Source organism: Scophthalmus maximus, chromosome 11 (genome assembly GCF_022379125.1).
Source record: "Scophthalmus maximus strain ysfricsl-2021 chromosome 11, ASM2237912v1, whole genome shotgun sequence".
In the NCBI taxonomy this organism is placed as follows: domain Eukaryota; kingdom Metazoa; phylum Chordata; class Actinopteri; order Pleuronectiformes; family Scophthalmidae; genus Scophthalmus; species Scophthalmus maximus.
The window spans coordinates 19,631,253-19,650,252 of record NC_061525.1 but is presented as its reverse complement, the minus strand read 5'-3'; the positions used below and the strand labels follow the sequence as shown (position 1 = coordinate 19,650,252).

At 44.5% G+C, this 19,000-nt stretch overlaps 1 protein-coding gene across 2 annotated transcripts; it reads left to right on the top strand.

Annotated features, from left to right (window-relative positions):
• The first annotated feature begins 2,890 nt into the window (after positions 1-2,890).
• pxylp1 (2-phosphoxylose phosphatase 1) lies at positions 2,891-17,488 on the top strand. Of its 2 annotated transcripts, XM_035623452.2 has the most exons (6): positions 2,891-3,599; positions 4,707-4,855; positions 10,063-10,251; positions 10,942-11,068; positions 14,806-14,945; positions 15,095-17,488. In XM_035623452.2, the coding sequence occupies exons 2-6, from the start codon at positions 4,732-4,734 to the stop codon at positions 16,105-16,107; spliced, it is 1,593 nt and encodes a 530-aa protein (XP_035479345.1). In that variant the 5' UTR covers positions 2,891-3,599; positions 4,707-4,731; the 3' UTR covers positions 16,108-17,488. The 2 variants fall into 2 exon arrangements, with proteins under 2 accessions (XP_035479345.1, XP_035479346.2); XM_035623453.2 differs by lacking the exons at positions 2,891-3,599; positions 4,707-4,855 and adding an exon at positions 8,000-8,536.
• Positions 17,489-19,000: the final 1,512 nt, after the last annotated feature.

Sequence of the window (19,000 nt, the reverse complement as noted above, 5' to 3'; positions counted from 1 at the left end):
TTCTGAGTAATCCCTCTGACAGACAGACAAACACACGGCAACCTGCTTGGTGGAGGTAGATATATATTCATGACTTCATCCCACTGGTCACCGCTGTGCTCAGATTCTGTTCATCACAGCTGTTTTCTCTGAATTAGTCCTATTGCTTCAATCTGCATTTGTGTTTGAACCAGTTCAAACTTGATTTTCCTGTCGGTGTGTAATCCAAAAATGATGAAACAATGGGACATGGGCCAAGAAAGAACTCAATTCAATTTTGGCGCGGATCCAGGATTTAACAAAAATCATTTAAAAAAAATGTAGCATTATAAGATAGAGCAGGCATTTTTTTGTTGTTTTTTTTCCCACCAAGCTCCCAGGGGATAATTCATGGCGCTTCATGAAAAATAATTCAGGCGAAGGATATCTATGAGTGTGTGAGCAATTTGGGTGCCGCATGACGAGATGCTGGCTCGCAAGGATTCCTGGCCTGTTGGGCCTTGGCGGAGGTATGAGCTCTCCCGAGGGCCATTCTAGTGTCTGTTCTGACTGCAGTGGACTAGTATAAAGTCACAGTCCTTGACCTTGTTGCACATGTTTCATGTATCGTAAGTGTAGCATTTGAAATGTTGTTACTTTACACCACGGCTGGTCCATAGTCACTGTTCGAGTTTACGAAATACACACGTCAAACCCTTGGACCACCCACTTTTCTGTTCGCAGGAGGCTCGTACAACTTTGATGGACAACCAGTCCAATTAAATGTTAAATGAATAGTGGACATTTAATTTGTGTATCAGTAAATCTGACTCATTTAAAAAGGTTAATGGGAAAGCATACAGTAGCCAGTCTATAGCGCCGCTGTGGTTTTATCTAAATGCTAACACACTCACAGTGACAATGCAAGCGCGCTGACGTTTAGCAAGCATTATGTTCAGCAGCCGGTATTAAGTCATGAACCAAAATCTGTAGGGAGTGGGTGTTGAAAGGTTAAAGAACCTCATTAACCTCACTGCGATGTTGAGCGTTCATAAAGGGAAACAAGTAAACCTAAAGATTGTTGTCTTCATCAATACTGTCCCGTGGCTGCATAGTTTTGCGTGCCGGAAGTGAAAGTAAACATCTTGTGACATCGATTCATCATTATTTGAGATCGAGTCAATGCAACTTCCTGACATGCACTCACAGCAGAGCAGACGATTGGATGTGACACAAATCAGTGTCTCATGATATTCACACACACACACGCACACACACACACGCACGAGTCTGGCTGCCAAGCGTAATTTGAATTCTCCAAAGATTATATCAACAGAGCGTTAGCATTAGGCTGCACTAACTTACACACACACACACACACACACACACACAGACATGCCAATCCCAAATCACCCACATTCTCCCCGTCATCCCCGTCCCATGACTTTTGGACCATTGGTGCAGAGCGGAGTGGGAAGCGGAAAGGTCACGTTAAGTGGTTGCACGTTCAGCGGCTCGGCTCATGGGACTGCCGCACCTTCGGACATTACTGCAGCTGAGGAGCGAGGAAGGCCGCGGAACAATGATCCACTCATGATCCCAGGAGCTTCCTCCGTGAGGCCTGATTCAATTGTAAGTAATGACAGACTACTGGTCATTTCAGATGCCACAAGTTATGCTTGTTAGTTGTGGTCAATTTATCCACAGAGCACGTGAAGAGATGTTAAAAAAAAAAAAATGAAATAGGGACAACAAAATGGTTTTGGAATTAAAGAAATACTGTTCAGACAAATACCCGTATTAACAAGGGACCGGGGAGAAAACACAACCTTCTTGGCGCAGGAAATAAAGGTTTCCTACAAGATGGAGAATAAAGGAGAACATAGCTTGTGTCAAAACAAAAAGGTCAAAATGAAGAATGGATTTATGTGTCCACTTAGACAGAGTTTCTTTCAGACATTCACTGAGGTCCCAGACATCTTCCTGAACTTTTCCAGAGGGGGCTGCATGTGAGAACGCAAATGTTGCTCCGGACAATTTTTTCCCAGACTTTTCCTATAGCGACCTCCTTGTAGAATACCTCGGAAAACCCTTCTCCTGAATGTTCTGGAAAATGTTTCTGTTGTCGCGAACGTGCCTGACTCGCACAATCTGTACGGATAATGTCCGGACCAAATTTTGAGGACATTTTCCAGAGTTCATGTCTGACAACAACTCAATGCATCGAGTCACGCTGTTGTGTCTTGGTAGCCAAGCGACAAAATTACCTTTGTTTTCTCTCTGCATTTAAGTCATGTCTCAGTCTTTCTGAGAAGAATACAGAATACATGAGTAAATTGAAGAATATTTGACATATTTGTAGTAGGGCTGTGTTAACAGCAAAGCTGTTGCTAAAATAGAAAATACACATGCACCAACAGGTGAGTTTCAGGCAGGCTTCAACTGAATCCTTTACAAATCACCAAAAAGAAAGAAAAAATAATTTCAGGTTTATAGTTTTTAAACTCATTTTGTCGGGGATGATTACATGTTTGCATTTACTGTACATTCAGAAGCATTTGAATGCACCACACAGTTCCAGGCAGGGGGCCTTGAAGGCAACATGTGCACCGCTGTCTTTAGTCCAGTAGATGGCGCAGTGAGGTTTGGATTTCGGCAGAGCGGACCAGCCAGCTGGAGCCGCTTCTCCACAACCGTCAAGTTACAAAGAGAAAGCCAAAGTAAAAACACTAGACCGGAAGCCTTCAAGGTAAAAGCTTATTTCTGGGCTCAACTAGATTGAGCACCTGACACTAGATTGTCAGGTGTAACTAAAAGACACTTTATAAAAAAACGTATTGAATAACTACATAGAGTAATTACACAGGCATGTCGGTCGGCTATACCGTAAATCGATACATCTATTGACAACTAATTGCCCAAAAATCGCAGTTCTGTCGCTCGGAATCATGGATCCGAATTGCGCGCCAAGAACTTCCGGGAACTAGCTTGCGCGTCTGCGTGAGTCACGTGACGTGCTAGCATTTTGAACATTCGTTGTCGCGACGCTCATTCATAGATTTGCTATTTAACGCCCTCTCTCATTCGACGGCTCTGGTGGTGGCCATGTCCATCGATATATTCAGTGTAGAGATTCCCACGTTCCGACGTCACATTTGATGCACTTTTATTTTGAAAGCGAGAACAGGAAGTCTCGCTGTTGTACCGTGTGTCGCTCAACACCGGGCTCTCCGCCACTACCGCGCTCAGTCGGTCCGTCGTACCGGAGACACCGGGGCGCCGCGTTCAAGTGTGTGACCCTGGAGACACTCGGTTCCCGCGGGTAAAGACGACACGTTCACACAGGTCTGCAGTTGCTCAGTCACCCGTCGTGAGCACCGATCACCGATCAACGATCTTCTGCACCGAGCGCCGCTGCCGATGTGGCGGTTCAACCCCCCGGCGGGTCGGTCGTGAAACACAGTGACTTGTCCGGACTCGTGCTCACCGAGGAGGAGGAGGAGGAGGAGGAGGAAGAAGAGGAGGAGGAGGAGGAGGAGGACGACAAGTACAGAAGAATAAAGTGAGGAGAAGTGTGACACGGCTCTTTGTCCACCGAGCAGCCGGCGGGGGTGTTCACCGGTCGGGCAGGAGTCATGGACGTGAGTAGCTGCTAGCAGCTGTTAGCACACATGTGATGTAGCTTATTAAAGATGAATACGACGAACAGTCCTATGACACACGGCAGCAGGTGTGCATTACATGTGATGTTTCATATATATGTTCATGATTGTATATGGATTTTTATATGTTAGAGGACGACCGATATATCGGCCGATACGAGCCTATAATAAACACATGTCAGTATTGGCATTTATTTTTGCCGATATGTGCTGATATGAAAACTTTTTTTTTTATATCCATAATAATTCTTGCAGAGAGAAAATGTGAATCGTATGATTTACAGTTGACATATTCAAGCTCAATATATTCGGTTGTATTGGTGTTTTCTTTTCATTCATAGTGATTAAGTAAAAGTTTATGGTTAAACTGTAAAAAAAAAAATGAAGCCTCAATTACGTCATATGGGTTTGATAACGACATCCTAGGACTCATTGCCAAATTCTTGAAAAATATATATTAAAAAAGTAAATGTTTTACTTCCTGACATCAGTCTCAGCATTGGAGCCCACAAATCTACCGGGATCTATATATGAATATATGTTTGTTTTAATAAATATATAAACATATTTATATGAATCAACTAGTAGTCCATGTATTCATGAAATATATAATTGATTTAAACCTCATATAAGTCAACACGAACGTAAACTCCCAGTGTTTTGACTGGAGTTCGGTGTGAGCGGCTCCGAGGCTACAGGTCAGGAGGGGCATGTGTGTAGGGGAACAGTAGTTCTGCCTGAAGCGTCCTGTTACTGTGCCTTGGTTAGACGCAGGCCGGGGCCGCGACTGTTTTTAGATGGCCTAATGGTAGGGTTCATTGTGCAGGGCTACATTTACTGCAGTTTCACTTCATCGTCCCTCCCTCCCCATGTTTCTGCTTAGTCTCCAACCCTCTGGCCTTGCACGGACTGTTCGTGGATTTGCATGACTCGTGGGTTCATGGTGGGAAATGGCGCAGACTGTCAAAAGTCAAAAGTCTTTACTTGTCCAACAAAACAACTTGGATAATAAATGTTCAATGGTCTAAAATGCAGTGAAAACAAGCACATTCTATCCCAGGTGCTCACCACCGGTTTGTTTCCCAGGCAGCTGAGATGGGCCGTGGTCTGGATGGCTGACGCGACAGGGGGGGCGGACCAATCACATGACAAGATGCTGGCTCGCAACCGCTTCCTCCTCTTGGTGGTGGTGGGCGGGGCGGCGCTGGCCGTCATCAGTCTGAGCCTTCAGTTCTGTGAGTTCCCCACTTGTTCCATGTGCTCAACTCAACCGCCTCACATTTCACTTCTCCCTCCGGAGCGTCGGCCCGGTGATCGATCTGGTTGCGATACGGGAAACAATCGCGCGTGAACACTTCTTCCCCTTTGCATGTGTTTGTGTTCATACATGCATTTCCTCTCATTGATTTTCCCCATTCAAGAGAACCCATTCATTCCAAAACAAAGAAGAATCCCCTATAGACTTCCTATTAATATCCAGCACCAACACTGGGCCTCCGAGAGTCATTTGCAAACTCTCCCACACATGCTGTGTTCATGCCAAGGTGTGCAGCATCGTCTTTTCCCCCATCGAGTCATTGTTTGGCTCCTCCTGTAGGTTTTGTCTAGACGGCGTTTCCCCCCGTCATCCACAGTGATTGTAAGGAAACCACCGCTCGGTAAAAGGAGACGGCGTCCTTTGCACTGGATGTGATTTTGCAAGCAATATAGGATTAGGCTCACTTAAATCACACACACAGGACAATAGTGGAATTCAGCGCTGGTATTTTAGGACGGCATCTTAGCCAGAGATATTGTTCCATCAAATGTGTATAAGAGGAGGTTGTTGTATTTAGTTGTCATTAATGCCTCGCTATCAAACTCACCCTCATCGTCCTCCCTGTAATCTTCTCCTTTTGTGAGACGCCAAGAGGCACAAGTTGCTGTGACCTCCATATACTTATTAGTCTTAGATTTGATTCTCTCCAGTTTAGAGCTCAAGTGATAAATCGGTTAGCTGATGCGACCGGCTGTAATGAGCCTGATGTGTCTGCGTTTGTTTGCCAATATCCCCTCATATGAAAATGAAAACCAATTTGGTTAAAATGTGTGTATCCGTGGTAGCGCCACACCGGACTGATAAGGTAAAGGTGAAAGTGACAGAGTCTGATCACCTGACGAGAGGAGAGTTGTAGTGTAGTTTATCAGGTGATTTCTTAATCAAAAATTCACTTTCACTTTATTTTAATTTTATTTTTTGGATCAGTCGTACTGTTGGAGTGAAGCTGCCGTCATCATTTATTCATCACACAAAGAGAAGGATTTGAGCCATTATCAAGCAGAAGCACTGGTTGAAAGCATGAGGGATTTCTCTCCTCATGTTTAATCTATGGTCAGCTTCGGTTTTTGTTCTGTCGCTCGCTCTCAAATCATTTCATATATCCCATGTTGTCTCCACTGAACTCTAGTCTCCTGTCTCACCCACCTTTGCTTGTAAGAAAAGCACATCTTTGTTGTAGGGCTGGACGATATGACCTATAAATAATATCGCAATATATATTTTTTTCTATATAATCTCATCTAAAGCACTTCATAAATGTACAATTTAACCCTTTGATGCATCCAATCACACCAGTATGATGATTCCAGTAGTCCCTGAAACCTATGTCTGTTTTAAAACATTCTTCAATCTGAATGATATTCATTAATGGTTTCTATTGGGACAATTTCAAACTTCACAGCAAGTCTTATGTTGGTGCCTTTACAACATTTTACGTGACTATTTGTGGTTGCGGTATTCGCGATATAGTCATTTATAGTCTTAGCAGTTCAGACCAGTCTCAGTAAAGACCAGTTGGTGGAACCGGCCCCTGCAGATACCGGCCCCAGTGTGCAGGGTGTAATAGTAAAGGGTAATAATCAAATTATGCTTAAGAGCTAATATCAGATCATAATTCTTTATGACCAGACGCTCCCTTTGACCAGATTCTGATCAGCACTGAGGATAATCAGACGCTTATCGGTTCATCTCCAGCTCGTCGTCGTATTACGGAGCATTAGTGCCTAATTAAATGTGCTGAGGAGGATCTTAATCTCTGCTCAGATAAGATATGTGTCCGTGTGGATTGTTCACGAAGCCACAGAGCTTTGCCAAGTCCAGTTCTGAAAGGTTTTGATTGTGGGGTGAAAGTTGTGTGAAAAGCCTGGATGTACGAGGGGGTGTACATGATGAGCAGCTGCAAGCACACGTGTCCATCTACATACAGCACTTAGTCTGTGTCAATATTTGTTATAATTTATCACACGGCTCTTTGGTTTCCCCAGCTCTCATCACTGTGGAGTCATCGCATGATGTGTTCTCTCTCCCCTCCTTTACGTTCAGCAAGGACTGTTTTGTTTCAAGGAAAATCCAGGCTGTGTTTCAGACACGAACTCCAGGAAAACGTTTGGAAAAAAGAATCGGGTCCAGACATTTTCCGGAGTTTGCCGTTGGCACATATAAGGAGAGCGTGGCAGGAGACTGTCCGAGTCGGACGCGTTCGCAACAGGAGGAACATTTCCCGGAACATTCCGGCGATGAGTGGCACCTGGGTAGGGCGCCCGCACGCCCCGCTGTGAATCCTGCAGAGATCCTCCTCCTGTATCCTCACATGGGCACACTTGGACATTTTTCTGAAGATGGTGCCGGCAGGAAAAGTTCCGGAAAAATACCCATGGCAACATTTGCGGACATTTGCATTCTCACATACAGCCTTTCGGTAAAAGTTCAGGAAGATGTCAGGACTTCAGTGCATGTCCGAAAGCTGCTTTGGACAGAAGTAACACGGGTATTTCTGTGATATATATATATACAATATATATATATATATTGTGTATAACCTCTGTTATGCCCTGTTAAATTGACATTTTCGCGTCTCTCGTCAGATGTCACATGATTTGTTGTCATCCAATTGCGGCCGGAGGCATTTTGCCTCTTGAAAATCAAAAAATGAAGCGAGCGGTCCCAGACTAATACGCATTTGAGTATTAGTCTGACCTAGCCGTATTGGAAATTCTTTTACTGCTTAATGCCCCCAAAAATCTATATCGGGCAGATGAGATAAGAAATGTTTCTTAACTTGAGTGGGGCACTGTAAGCCGGGACACGCCTTGTTCATTTGAGGCCGAACCACATTTGGCCCCCAATCACTGCAGCGCAAATCCATTTGTGTGCATGTTTTCCCTCTTTGCCTTCAGGTGGAAGTCGAGTGGATAATGTCGGGTTCACAGAGGTGGTGGGAGATTTCACAGGATGTTCCAAGTTTAGCTCTGGGTTTGTGAATAAGGGGGGGTGTGTGTGTGTGTGTGTGCGTGCGTGCGTGCGTGGTTGTCTGCACACGTGTGGAGTGTCAAAGCGTTAAGGCTGAGGAGATTCATGACATTTCAAATGTCATATTGAGCTGTTCCCTTTTGTTGAAAGCGCTTTCAAACGGCCCCCCCGCTGCGTTTTCAAGACCTCATTAAGGCCGATGGAAAGTGGGAAACATATTCAAAATTCCTATTACTCCAGCCACACTTAAGTGTGGGCGTATGCATTTGTGCAGTGAGCGTGTGCGCGCCACAGTATGCTCTGTGTGCCAGTGCGTGTGTGTGCGTGTGTGCGTGTGTACGTGTGTGCGTGCGGGTGTGTGTGTGCACTTGGTGGTGATGGTCGGACCTCTTACAAAAGCTCCATTGTGCAGGCGACGGTGCCTCCGGGGGTTTGGTTCGTTTCAGGGTGTGGGAGGTTTTTTTGGGGGCTGGCAGTGCATCGGGCTCGGAGCAGAGAGAGGGGGACAGGTTGCGGACGGTGAATGAGCTCCAGTGTGTGTGCGTGCGAGTGAAAACCTCAAGCTCCAGAGCCGTCGTCGAAATGGTCTCCGCTGCCGCCGCGCACCTTTTCTTCTCCCTCGTCAGCGGTGAGCTTTTACAGAAATCTACACTCAGGGAGAAAATCAAAACTGTCATAGCTTGTTTAGAGGCAGAGAGGACCTTCACACTTGAAATATATTTTATGTTAAATAACATGAAATTTGTTTGGAATTTTTTACCCAGTTGATCCCAATTTGAGCTTTAAATATGAATATTTCCATCCTTCTACATGTGTTGTGTCTGGTCCTCCGTTATCTGCTCTAACAAGATAATTAGCTTTGCCTAACTGCTTTCACAGCTTGTGCTCTAAGTGTTATGAGCTGTTGAGAGGTGAGAGATGACACACTGCTTTACATTTTACCTTGAACATTTTTGAAGTCCCGGCTGTCGACAGTAGAGTCTTCCAATTCAGTCTTCACCAGAAGTTGGTCACGTAGCAACAGAGTAAAACTTGTAGATATGTTTCCATTTTGTGCAAGTTTTTTCTATAAACATTCACAAAGCCTTGAGTCGGTTGGTTTTATAAATAATGGAAACGGTCTTGTCTTTCACCGGCGGTTTCGATCCAATTTGGATGAAACTTGGCAAAATGGGTGGCGCTAGGCTGTGGACCAGCATTCTTGCTTTTTTTAATTATAACTATATTTTATTTTAATTCCCTTAAATCCGTCAGAGGTCGCAGCATGGGATCAAAGTTTTAGCCTAATGCCAATCCATGCAAAACATATGGAAAGCACATATTCACATTTTTCTTTTGATATGGTCTCGATTACCCTGCATGCCGACATAGCCTGGGGCAGAGTATTGTTTTTAACCTCGGTCTGTCTGTTCAGACATGAACTCTAGAAAATGTCTGCGAAAGTGGGTTCAGGCATTTTCCACAGTTTGTCCGTCACATGTGACGAAAGCAGCAGATTATCTTCCCAGTCTAACGTGTTCACACCAACAGGAACAGTTCTGTGTCGTCGGGGTAGAGCAGCAGGAGGCAGGACATGGCGATAATTCCGCTGCGGAAAGTTTTTGTTTACACTCGCTCCAGAGATTTTCCTTCTATATTCCCACATGAGCTCATTCTTACCTTACCCGGAATTTTTTACTGGGGGCTGCAGGAAAAGTTCAGTGTCCGCAATGTCCCTATTTCAGTGCATGTTGGAAAAAACTGCTTGGATTTGGGAACGTGTTCTTCCAAAGGGGCACATGGGTTCAACTTCTCTTTCCTCAGGATATTTGTGAATGGGTCTTCCAGTTCCCACAATGCCTCTGCCCCTGTTGGACCATTTCTCTCTGGGGTCACAGGTCACCGGTGTCCAGGCAACACACTGGTAGCGGTGAGGAGTTTCGGGGTATAGAGCTGTTGACATGTAGATGAATTACGGTTGCACTGGTTTACTTTATTTTAGGTCTCTCGCAACATTCAACAGGTTTTGGGTAATTTTCAGTTTCAGTTGCAAAAATCACTTTCTGTTTGGCTGTAAGGGACAGCAGTGATCTCAAGCCATGATTGCAGAGGATTGTGGGTGTCTGGTTCGAGACGCATGCAGCGGACTTTAGTCTCAATCTTTTTTTTTTGCAGTGAACCTGATCCCCACCACCCCCATAGTCGAGGAGCGACCCTTCCAGGCCATCGACGGAGGCGTCGGGGCTCCTCTGGGGAAGAGCAGAAAGCGAGTGATCCCGGTGCATCACGCCCACGAGCCCAACCCAATATCTGAGGCCTATGGCTACTGCAACAGTCCCAACCACACCGAACAAGCCTGGGAGGGTGAGACCTGCACCGACACATCAAATCCACCCAATCTAGAGACAGATAGACTTTAGTGAGATGAGTGGTTTCACACATGATCTGTGTTTGAAAGATTAAAAAATCGGAACTGATCTAAGACCAACAAAACCTGATGAACTCACAAAGTTAATTATTTTTTTATTAGCAGAGCAATAAAAACAAATCCAGAGCAGCTCTCGCTCGGCTAGAAACAATTGATTTGATGGATGATGCATCAATACTTAATAACGGTAATAACGTTAGAGTTTAGTTGAGTATGTCAGTGCTCGGGAGACTAGATTGCATCATCCATTAAAGCTGCAGTTTCGTCTCTCTACGGCACGGCAGCGTGGAGCCTTGTGGCTTTTTTCTCCCTTCACTGAAAAGTCTTACAAAATAAGACGAGTTGTAGAAGCCACTGCTGATAAAACTCAACTGTGTCTGCTCGATTTGTCGGTATGAAAACGTTTATTTTGCAGAGTAAACGATGCATAGAAGATGTGCATTTATCTTTGAATGTTACGTAAAATAACATGTTTATTTTCTTCGTTCAAGTTCTACAGCCTCCATTACATTTCTTTGTCAAAACGACATCTTGGCAATCATTGCCAAATTAAAAAACTAAAATATATATTCATGTTTATCGGCGTGTACATGTGGATGCTGACGAAAGTCTCCTCCCCCTGACAGGTCACAGTCCTGCCGACTACACGTTGCTCTCTGTCCAGGTGATGATTCGCCATGGAGACCGTTACCCACTCTACTCCATCCCCAAGACCAAACGACCGGCCATCGACTGCACCCTGTCCAGCAGCAGGTACACACACACACACACACACACACACACACACACACACACACACACACACACACACACACACACAGCTCAGAATGAAAGTGTAACATCGCATTTTGAATCTACACTGTGCTTCATTTAAGTATGTTTACTCATTTATAGTAACAAGTATATTAAGTAATACCATGAAGAAAGCAGATTGGCGGCTTAGCAAAAAGCCTATACTCGACACTTTTATTTTTTTTCTTGAGTGCGAAGATTAAAGTATTATGCCCACAATGTTAATTACACCAGGTCAGAGTACAAGGCATGAAATTTGCTGCTGGGATTTAAGCTTTAAGAGTCTGGGAGTCGGAGCGACCTCCTCCTAAAGCCGAATGAGGAGACATGATGAAGAGGCTCCACTTATAAGCTGCAACAGCTTTTGATATTCTCCCGCAAAATCTGCCAATGAGTCAGAAGCAGTAAGAAAGTTAGCTGTGTTAAAAGACAAAGTTGTCTTCTTTTGTGACTATATTATTGTATAATTCTTTGTGTGTTGGTGTACAATATAACAAAAAAATGTTTATTCACGCACACAGTACTTTCTAATGGTGCGTTCACACGATGAGATTACAATCAAAGTAAATGCAAATACTTGCGAGGCACGCAAAACAAACCCGAATAGATAATAGATATGTTTTAAGCAGTGATTTAAAGAAAAAAAGAAGGAAGAAAAGTATATATTGTGGCCTATATACAACCCATGTGCAGGGTTCTGCATCACCCCTCCAATGCTTTTCATTTACTTTTGAAATATCAGCATCTCTAAAGGATTTAAACCCACAATTATCGCAGCGGACAGATTTTGACAGTCCCTCGGTTCTGCAGAGTTATTTCATGTGTCGGCGATAACTGGTGCATTTGTTTTGACACGTCTGTTCTGCTGCGCTCTGGTGCAGATGGATTCACTCACTCTCACATTCACTCGTGCATGTAGTCTGTTGAGAGTTGACGATTTGAGCGACGTCCTCACTGAGCAGAACAAAATACACACATGCTCAAATGAATATTGTTGTCTCCTTTAGTTCATAATGCTCATGTTCATCTATAGCTGTCTTTTCCCCTCTCTTCTCTCGTTGACTCTGCTGCTCATTCAGAGAGCTGAAGGCTCACCAGCTTCAGAAGTCTGAAATCAGCACTTTTTACAGTTTCTCTATGAATACATTAAGTTAAATGTATGTGGCTGGCGTCCGACAACTTTTAAATACAGAAAATGTTAGTTTGATCAGATGGTTTTGACGTGTGAACCCACATCCTTCCTGGATGATTTATTTGGACCATGTTGTCAGTAAATTCCCTGTGACCTCTCTCCTCTTTTTTTTTTTTTTTTTTTGAGAGTTGAGACTAAACTTACACTGCAGCCACATCAGCTCTGCACATCTGTAATCTGCACACACACACACACACACACACACACTTACACACACGTACACACACACACACGTACACACACGTGTATTTCAGATTGATATGATGCAGTTGATCTGTCATGTACATTTGATTATTAAATATTTTCAATACTTTTGTTCTTTGAACTCGAGCTGAAAGTAGGTCATCCTGCTACAAAAGCCTCTTATATGATGGAGGTTTGGAAGCTTTCACTGTTGACTTTAACGTGTGTGTGAGTGCGTGTGTGTGTGGGTGGCTGGGTGGTTGTGGGAGGGTGTCTTTGTTGGCCCATTTCCCATCCTTCCACCAAGTTTTATGGAAATCTCTTTTGTAGTAATTGTGTCTTCCTGCTGACAAACAAACAAGCTGATAAAAATTCCACATCTTTCATTCATTAACCAACAGGAATTTATATAAGTTTGGGGGGGGGGGGGGGGGGGGTTCAACAACAAAAGGAAGAATTAGAATTGAGCTGTTCATGTACACAGTGCTCTTCAGCTCAAAACACCTAACATGACATTTACTGTCATATCAGTGCGTCTCATAACAAAACCCGGCCCCAGAACTTTTACGTCAACATTGGTAATTTTCCATTTGTATGATGTCATGTCCACAATCCCTCCTCCACACATTTCTCTTTCTGTTTGGGATGAACAGTCTATTTTCTTTTGAATAGCATGTTTTTTCCTTCTTCTTTTCTTTAATGCAGTTACTCAAACACACACACACACACGCACACACACACACACACACACACACACACAGGCAGATGGAACATTACAAGTCTGATTCATATTTTGGTGTCCTGGTAATAATGTCGGTACTTCTCTTTTTATTTAGACCAGGGCGTAATTACAGGGATCTCATCCAGCATATTCCCTGGGAGCATTTAGCCGTGTGTGTGTGTGTGTGTGTGTGTGTGTGTGTGTGTGTGTGTGTGTGTGTGTGTGTGTGTGTGTGTGTGTGTGTGTGTGTGTGTGTGTGTGTGTGTGTGTGTGTGTGTGTGTGTGTGTGTGTGTGTGTGTGTGTGTGTGTGTGTGTGTGTGTGTGTGTGTGTGGGCATCAGCTTGCCAACCCACTGTCTCTGTCTGCGGTTAACTGAGCTCTCTCTTCAGCAGGGCACATCTCCTCTTCTCTTTCCTCTTCTTCTTCTCCTTCGTCCCCCAGTTCACATCATCTCATTTCCGTTTTTCAGTTCATTCATTTCCCTAATTAAGCCAGACTCCTTTTTTCCCCCTCATCCCTTCCTCACTAATCTCTCTCCCTGTCCGTCCTATCCAGTGATAATAATCCCCGCTTAATGTAATTGGGATCTGTAATCTTTGGTTAGCGACAATCGGCTGAATAGACAGACCGGCTGCCTCTTTGTCCACATTAGTGACGTCCAGTCTCCCAGTGACGCCAGTAATCCAGATTGCTCCAAACTCCCCTCGGCGAACTGATCTGTTGACGACAGAGCTGAACTGAGCAGCCACAATATTTCACTTCACGAGTCTTTTAGTGTGCTAATGTGGAGAGATGATAGATGGTGATGCAGTTTGACTACAAAAGGAAAGAATGTCCTTAAAAATAGAAAATCAGGGTTTGTATTTCCACAAGAGATCTGAAATCAGCGTGAGGCTTTTGGCAAAAAAAGAGAGGATGTAGTAAAAAAACAAAACACAGACGTCGTCCTTAACAGATGCTAGATTATGTGTGCTGTGTTCCTGAACCATTCCACTATCCCTATGGAAACAGTGTTTGCGTGTGTGTGTGTGTGTGTGTGTGGGCGTGCGTGGGTGCTCCTCTTAATCTGAGCGGGCTGAGCTGCTGCTCTTGCAGATTTGTTATATTAAACTGTAATCTTCAATCATCTCTAATCTATGAGATCACTGACTGCTCCTCTTACCGCCCTCAACCCTGGTCACTAGCACGTGTGTGTATATACATTTGTGTGTGCTCTTGTATGGGTGTGTGTGTCCCAAAGCAACCAATTCAGTCATCTTTTTATATCTCCATCTCCCATATTCCCACCCACACATATTGAGCACGTGTTGTAGCTCTGCTGTGTTAGAGAGACACCTGGTGGTCGGTGTCGGGAGTCACGGACTTAACATGTAGAGATCCTGTTGTGTGTATTTACCATCAATTTTTAAAAAAGAACATTGTCAGTTTGCTCACATATTATCTCTGTGATACTGTAACTATTGTTTAGGTGACGCCATCTTTGAAAATATGTTATTCCGACAAACAGCTGACATAAGCTGCCATGAGTATAAAAGTAAAAACAATGTCATGAAAGTATCATGTCTGTTTCTTACCTTTTGGTCGGCCCTCTCCTCCCTCAGGAGACCTTCACATCCCCTGCTGAACTCCTTCATCGGCCACATGGGCCACGGAGGCCGAGGCCACTGGGAGTCGACGCTGGGCTCTGTTCCCCGTCTGCCCAACCACAGTGCCTGTGAGATGGGCGAGCTCACACAGACAGGTAGGCGAAGGGAGGTCGACTCGTAGACCAATATGTCTTGTTTCTTAACAAGAATAAATCAGGTGTAAATACGAATAATTATTATAATATCTTGGATATATATATCAATAAAACAAAACATCTTTCATCTTGTCTCTTTCCTTTTCCAGGTGTGGTTCAGCACCTACGCAATGGGCAGCTCCTCCAACAAGCCTACAAGCGCCACAATCTCCTCCCCTCCGATTGGTCCCCGCGCCAGCTGTGGGTGGAGACCACCGGGAAGAGCCGGACCCTCCAGTCGGGGCTGGCCTTCCTCTACGGCTTCCTCCCGGACTTTGATTGGTCGAAGCTGACCGCGCGCCACCAGTGGAGCACGCTGTTTTGCGGCTCGGCCTGCGACTGCCCCGCCAGAAACAGGTACCTGGAGGAGGAGCAGAGGAGGCAGTATCGGCTGCGGGTGGCCGACACCAAGCTGGAGAGGAATTACGCCGACATGGCGCGGACCTTGGGTCTGCCCACCCGCCAGCTCAGAGCCGCAAATCCCATAGACTCCCTGCTGTGCCACCTATGCCACGGCCTGTCTTTCCCGTGCGTTCCCATGGGGGATGGCGGCGCCGGCGGATGTCTGACAATGGCCCAGTTTGCTGTGATTCGCCGGCAGCAGCTAGACGACGAGGTGGATCGGAGAAGAGTGGGGCTGTACCATAAATACGCCGTCCTGGCAATGTATCCCTACCTCAATCGGACCGCTGCCAAGATGGAGCGCGTTGCCAAGGGCAGCGAGGCTGGCCGTCAGCCTCGAGCAGGGGGCGAGGAGGTCTTCACCGTCTCCTCGGCTCACGACGTCACCATGGCCCCGCTGCTCAGTGCCCTGGGACTGGAGGAGGCCAGGTTCCCACGCTTTGCGGCGAGAGTGGTGTTTGAGCTGTGGAAGAGTCCCCCACCAGCTCCAGGGCAGCTGAAGAAGAGAGCAGGCAAAGCGAAAGACGGGGAGCTGTTCATTAGGGTGCTGTACAACGGCGAAGACGTAACGTTTCATACCACCTTCTGTCGCTCACACGACCACCACGCCAGCCTGCCCCTCTGCCCTCTGAAGAACTTCCTGTCTTTTGTCAGGAGAGACATGTTCAGTGTCGTCAACGCAACTTCCTACCAAGGGGCCTGCTACAGACGCCCCGGTTGACAGACGGAGACGAGTGCGAACGGGGAAGTGTGCAGAGTTTGCAGATGGATGTACTTTGTACTCTACTTTTTTTTTGTTTTCCACTTTTGAAAATGGTGCACTTTTATGCTGCTCACAGTGTCTTAAAATTCCACATATTTTCCAAATGTAGTCCTTAAACATTCATGAGCACAAGATGAAACACACAGTACTGCGCATCATATCCTGCTCAGAGGTCTCCACTTTCTAACCTTTCTACAGACTTCTTCGAAATTCTCTTTTGAATATCGTACGTTTTCTCGAGCAAAACTTTAGAGATGAACAATTCAAGGGGAGTTGTACGTAGGGCTGCGTGATGTGACCAAAGTCTCACACCCATCTCATTTCTTTCCCAGATAACAACACAGGTCAGTACTCGTTATTCATGTCATGGGGCCAGGTCTTTTCAGATGTTGAGGTTACAACATCAACCTTTTTCCCCTTCCATCTTTGTGATTTCTGTCATCTCTCATCCGTAGACTTTCTGTTTTACACGGTAATTGCGTCGGTGGTAAAAAAGAGGTAAGTGCTGTTACGAGTCTTTTGTGTGGACTGTTCCGCTGCATCATTTTCAAAGTGCACTTTTCTGGTCCACATCTGAATTTTCATACCCAATACCACGTCCTTGCAACAGACATTTTTGGAGCAACTTTCTTTTAGGTACGAGCCCCTCGCTTTTTCAAAGTCCCCATCCTGTTCTGTGTCACCTTCACTCTCCCCCATGTTTATTTTCCTTGAATTCATGAAAACCTCCTGCCCTGCATTTGTGCCATATAAACGATATGGCAGAATACGAAATAATAGACTAATTTCTAATGTCACTCATTATTTATCGCCACATCGCACAGCCCTAGTTGTACGTCACTTCGCCACTTTATTCCCACATTCCCACATTCCATAATATCATGGAATTGTAAAAGTATTCCCAAACGCCTGCAAGGAAAGAAAGGGAATGTCTAAGCTGCAAATATCATGCTGGATTAGGAATTCTAGGGAAATATTTTGAGTATAATAATCTTTTCAACGAAAACACTTTTTGGCTTATTTGGGCCAAATGACTTAATATGACTGACGATTTGTTATTTTATTAATTCGTCGGTTTAGCATTTCTTAGATTTTTAATGTTCATTACAATAACTGTCTCTTTCACTTATTGCTGTGAATCTTTTTTTTTCTTTTATTAAAATTGACTGCGGTACTTTGAAACTGTCAATTGACAAATGTTTTTTTCTTTCCAACTAATTTCAGAACAAATGTATTCATAATATTTTGGCGGCTCACATTCCACATGGTGTTTTTGCTTGAACGAAATTAAATCTAACTGTAATCCAAGGTTCATTCTGAAATTAAACGGTGAAGCACATTCAGAGTTCGATAAATACTCATGTTTTCATTTAATGTAGTATTTTCATCTCCAGCAAGGAGGTTTTGTTTTCACCCATATCTGTTTGTTTGTTTGTTTGTTTGTTGTTTTTGTCAACAGGATAATGCAAAAAACTGCTGAACGGATTCCTAAAAATCTCGGTGGAAAGATGGGACATGGGCCGAGAAAGAAGAACCCATTAAATCCTGAATCAAAGACAGATCTCATGCACGGTAACAGGTGATTCAATTCTGGAAGGGATACAGGATTTTTTTTTTGAAGGATTCTTCCCCATTGCGTTAAAAAAATTGGGGATTTGGGTGAAAATAAGGCATATATGTTGGGGATTTCTCAGCCTTACTTTTATATTCACGAGATGGGACATGTTCACAGATTTCCTAGGGACTAACTCATGGATCTTGATTAAAAAATATTAGACAGGTTTGGGACAGTCATCTAGAATTTTGTGTCATTTGGTGCAGCTTGATTGATTTTAAGGAGAGGTATGACCTCTGACATTTTAGGTTGTAAAATAACTCAACAGTGGCTGTAAGTACTTATTTTTTCCAAGTTGCAATGGAAATACAAATGAAGTTACAGTTGAAAGAAATGTACTCGTCGTTTTTCCAAATGACAACAGTGCAGAGGAAAGACCTTGTTTTTTTCTCTCTCGTTGCCACTAGATGGCGTATTAGCTCCACAGAACTCCCCAAACCCCAGTCGGGCCCTTCTGCTGCCATCAGCTATCCATTTTGTCAACAGTGCTGCAGGGGCCAAGCACATAGTCAATACATTTGTATAAATGCAAAGACCTTGAGTGCCTATTCCCCCACCACTGGACAAGTCGTGTGTCATCATCATTAGGGACATAATACAACGCTGACAAGATATCAATTGTGCAACTAATTTTCAAAAGTGCCTCAGCGTACTCGGCCTGCCTTTTCCTCTTTCAGGATCATCAGAATCAGGAGACTATTGACTGGAAAAATGCAATAACAAGAGTGAGTCGGGTAAATTACATTTGCCGCGTATGGATGTTGTATTTGTCCTGGCAGTAAAGAGCCATTTGCTCGTGGATAAAAAGGTTTTCGCAATTGATGCCGTAGTGTAGACAGATTAGAAATGTAATTTTTCTGGGGCAGGAGGTTTGTTGAGCTATAAATCGAGGAAGGTTGCCAGATCTTTAGGAAGTTGAAAGATGTATGAATGTGAGTAGCTTATAATGAACACTTGGAGCACCAGAAGCCTTAATGCACAGAGAAAAACTGAATTATATTGTTTGACTTGAACAACGTTGAGGCATCTCGGTCTCAACGTCGATTTCATTCCCAAACATACCCCGGTCACATCCAAACCTTCTCCCAGGTCGTTTCCAATGTTGTTCCCCGACGACAGAGTCGGTAATGATGGGTACTAACCCTCCCCTGGCCGACCGACCCGATTCCTCCTCCTTTTGTCCTGCTCGCTCCCACCGAGGCCCTGACATCCCACGCCTCTGATGTCATCCCGCCA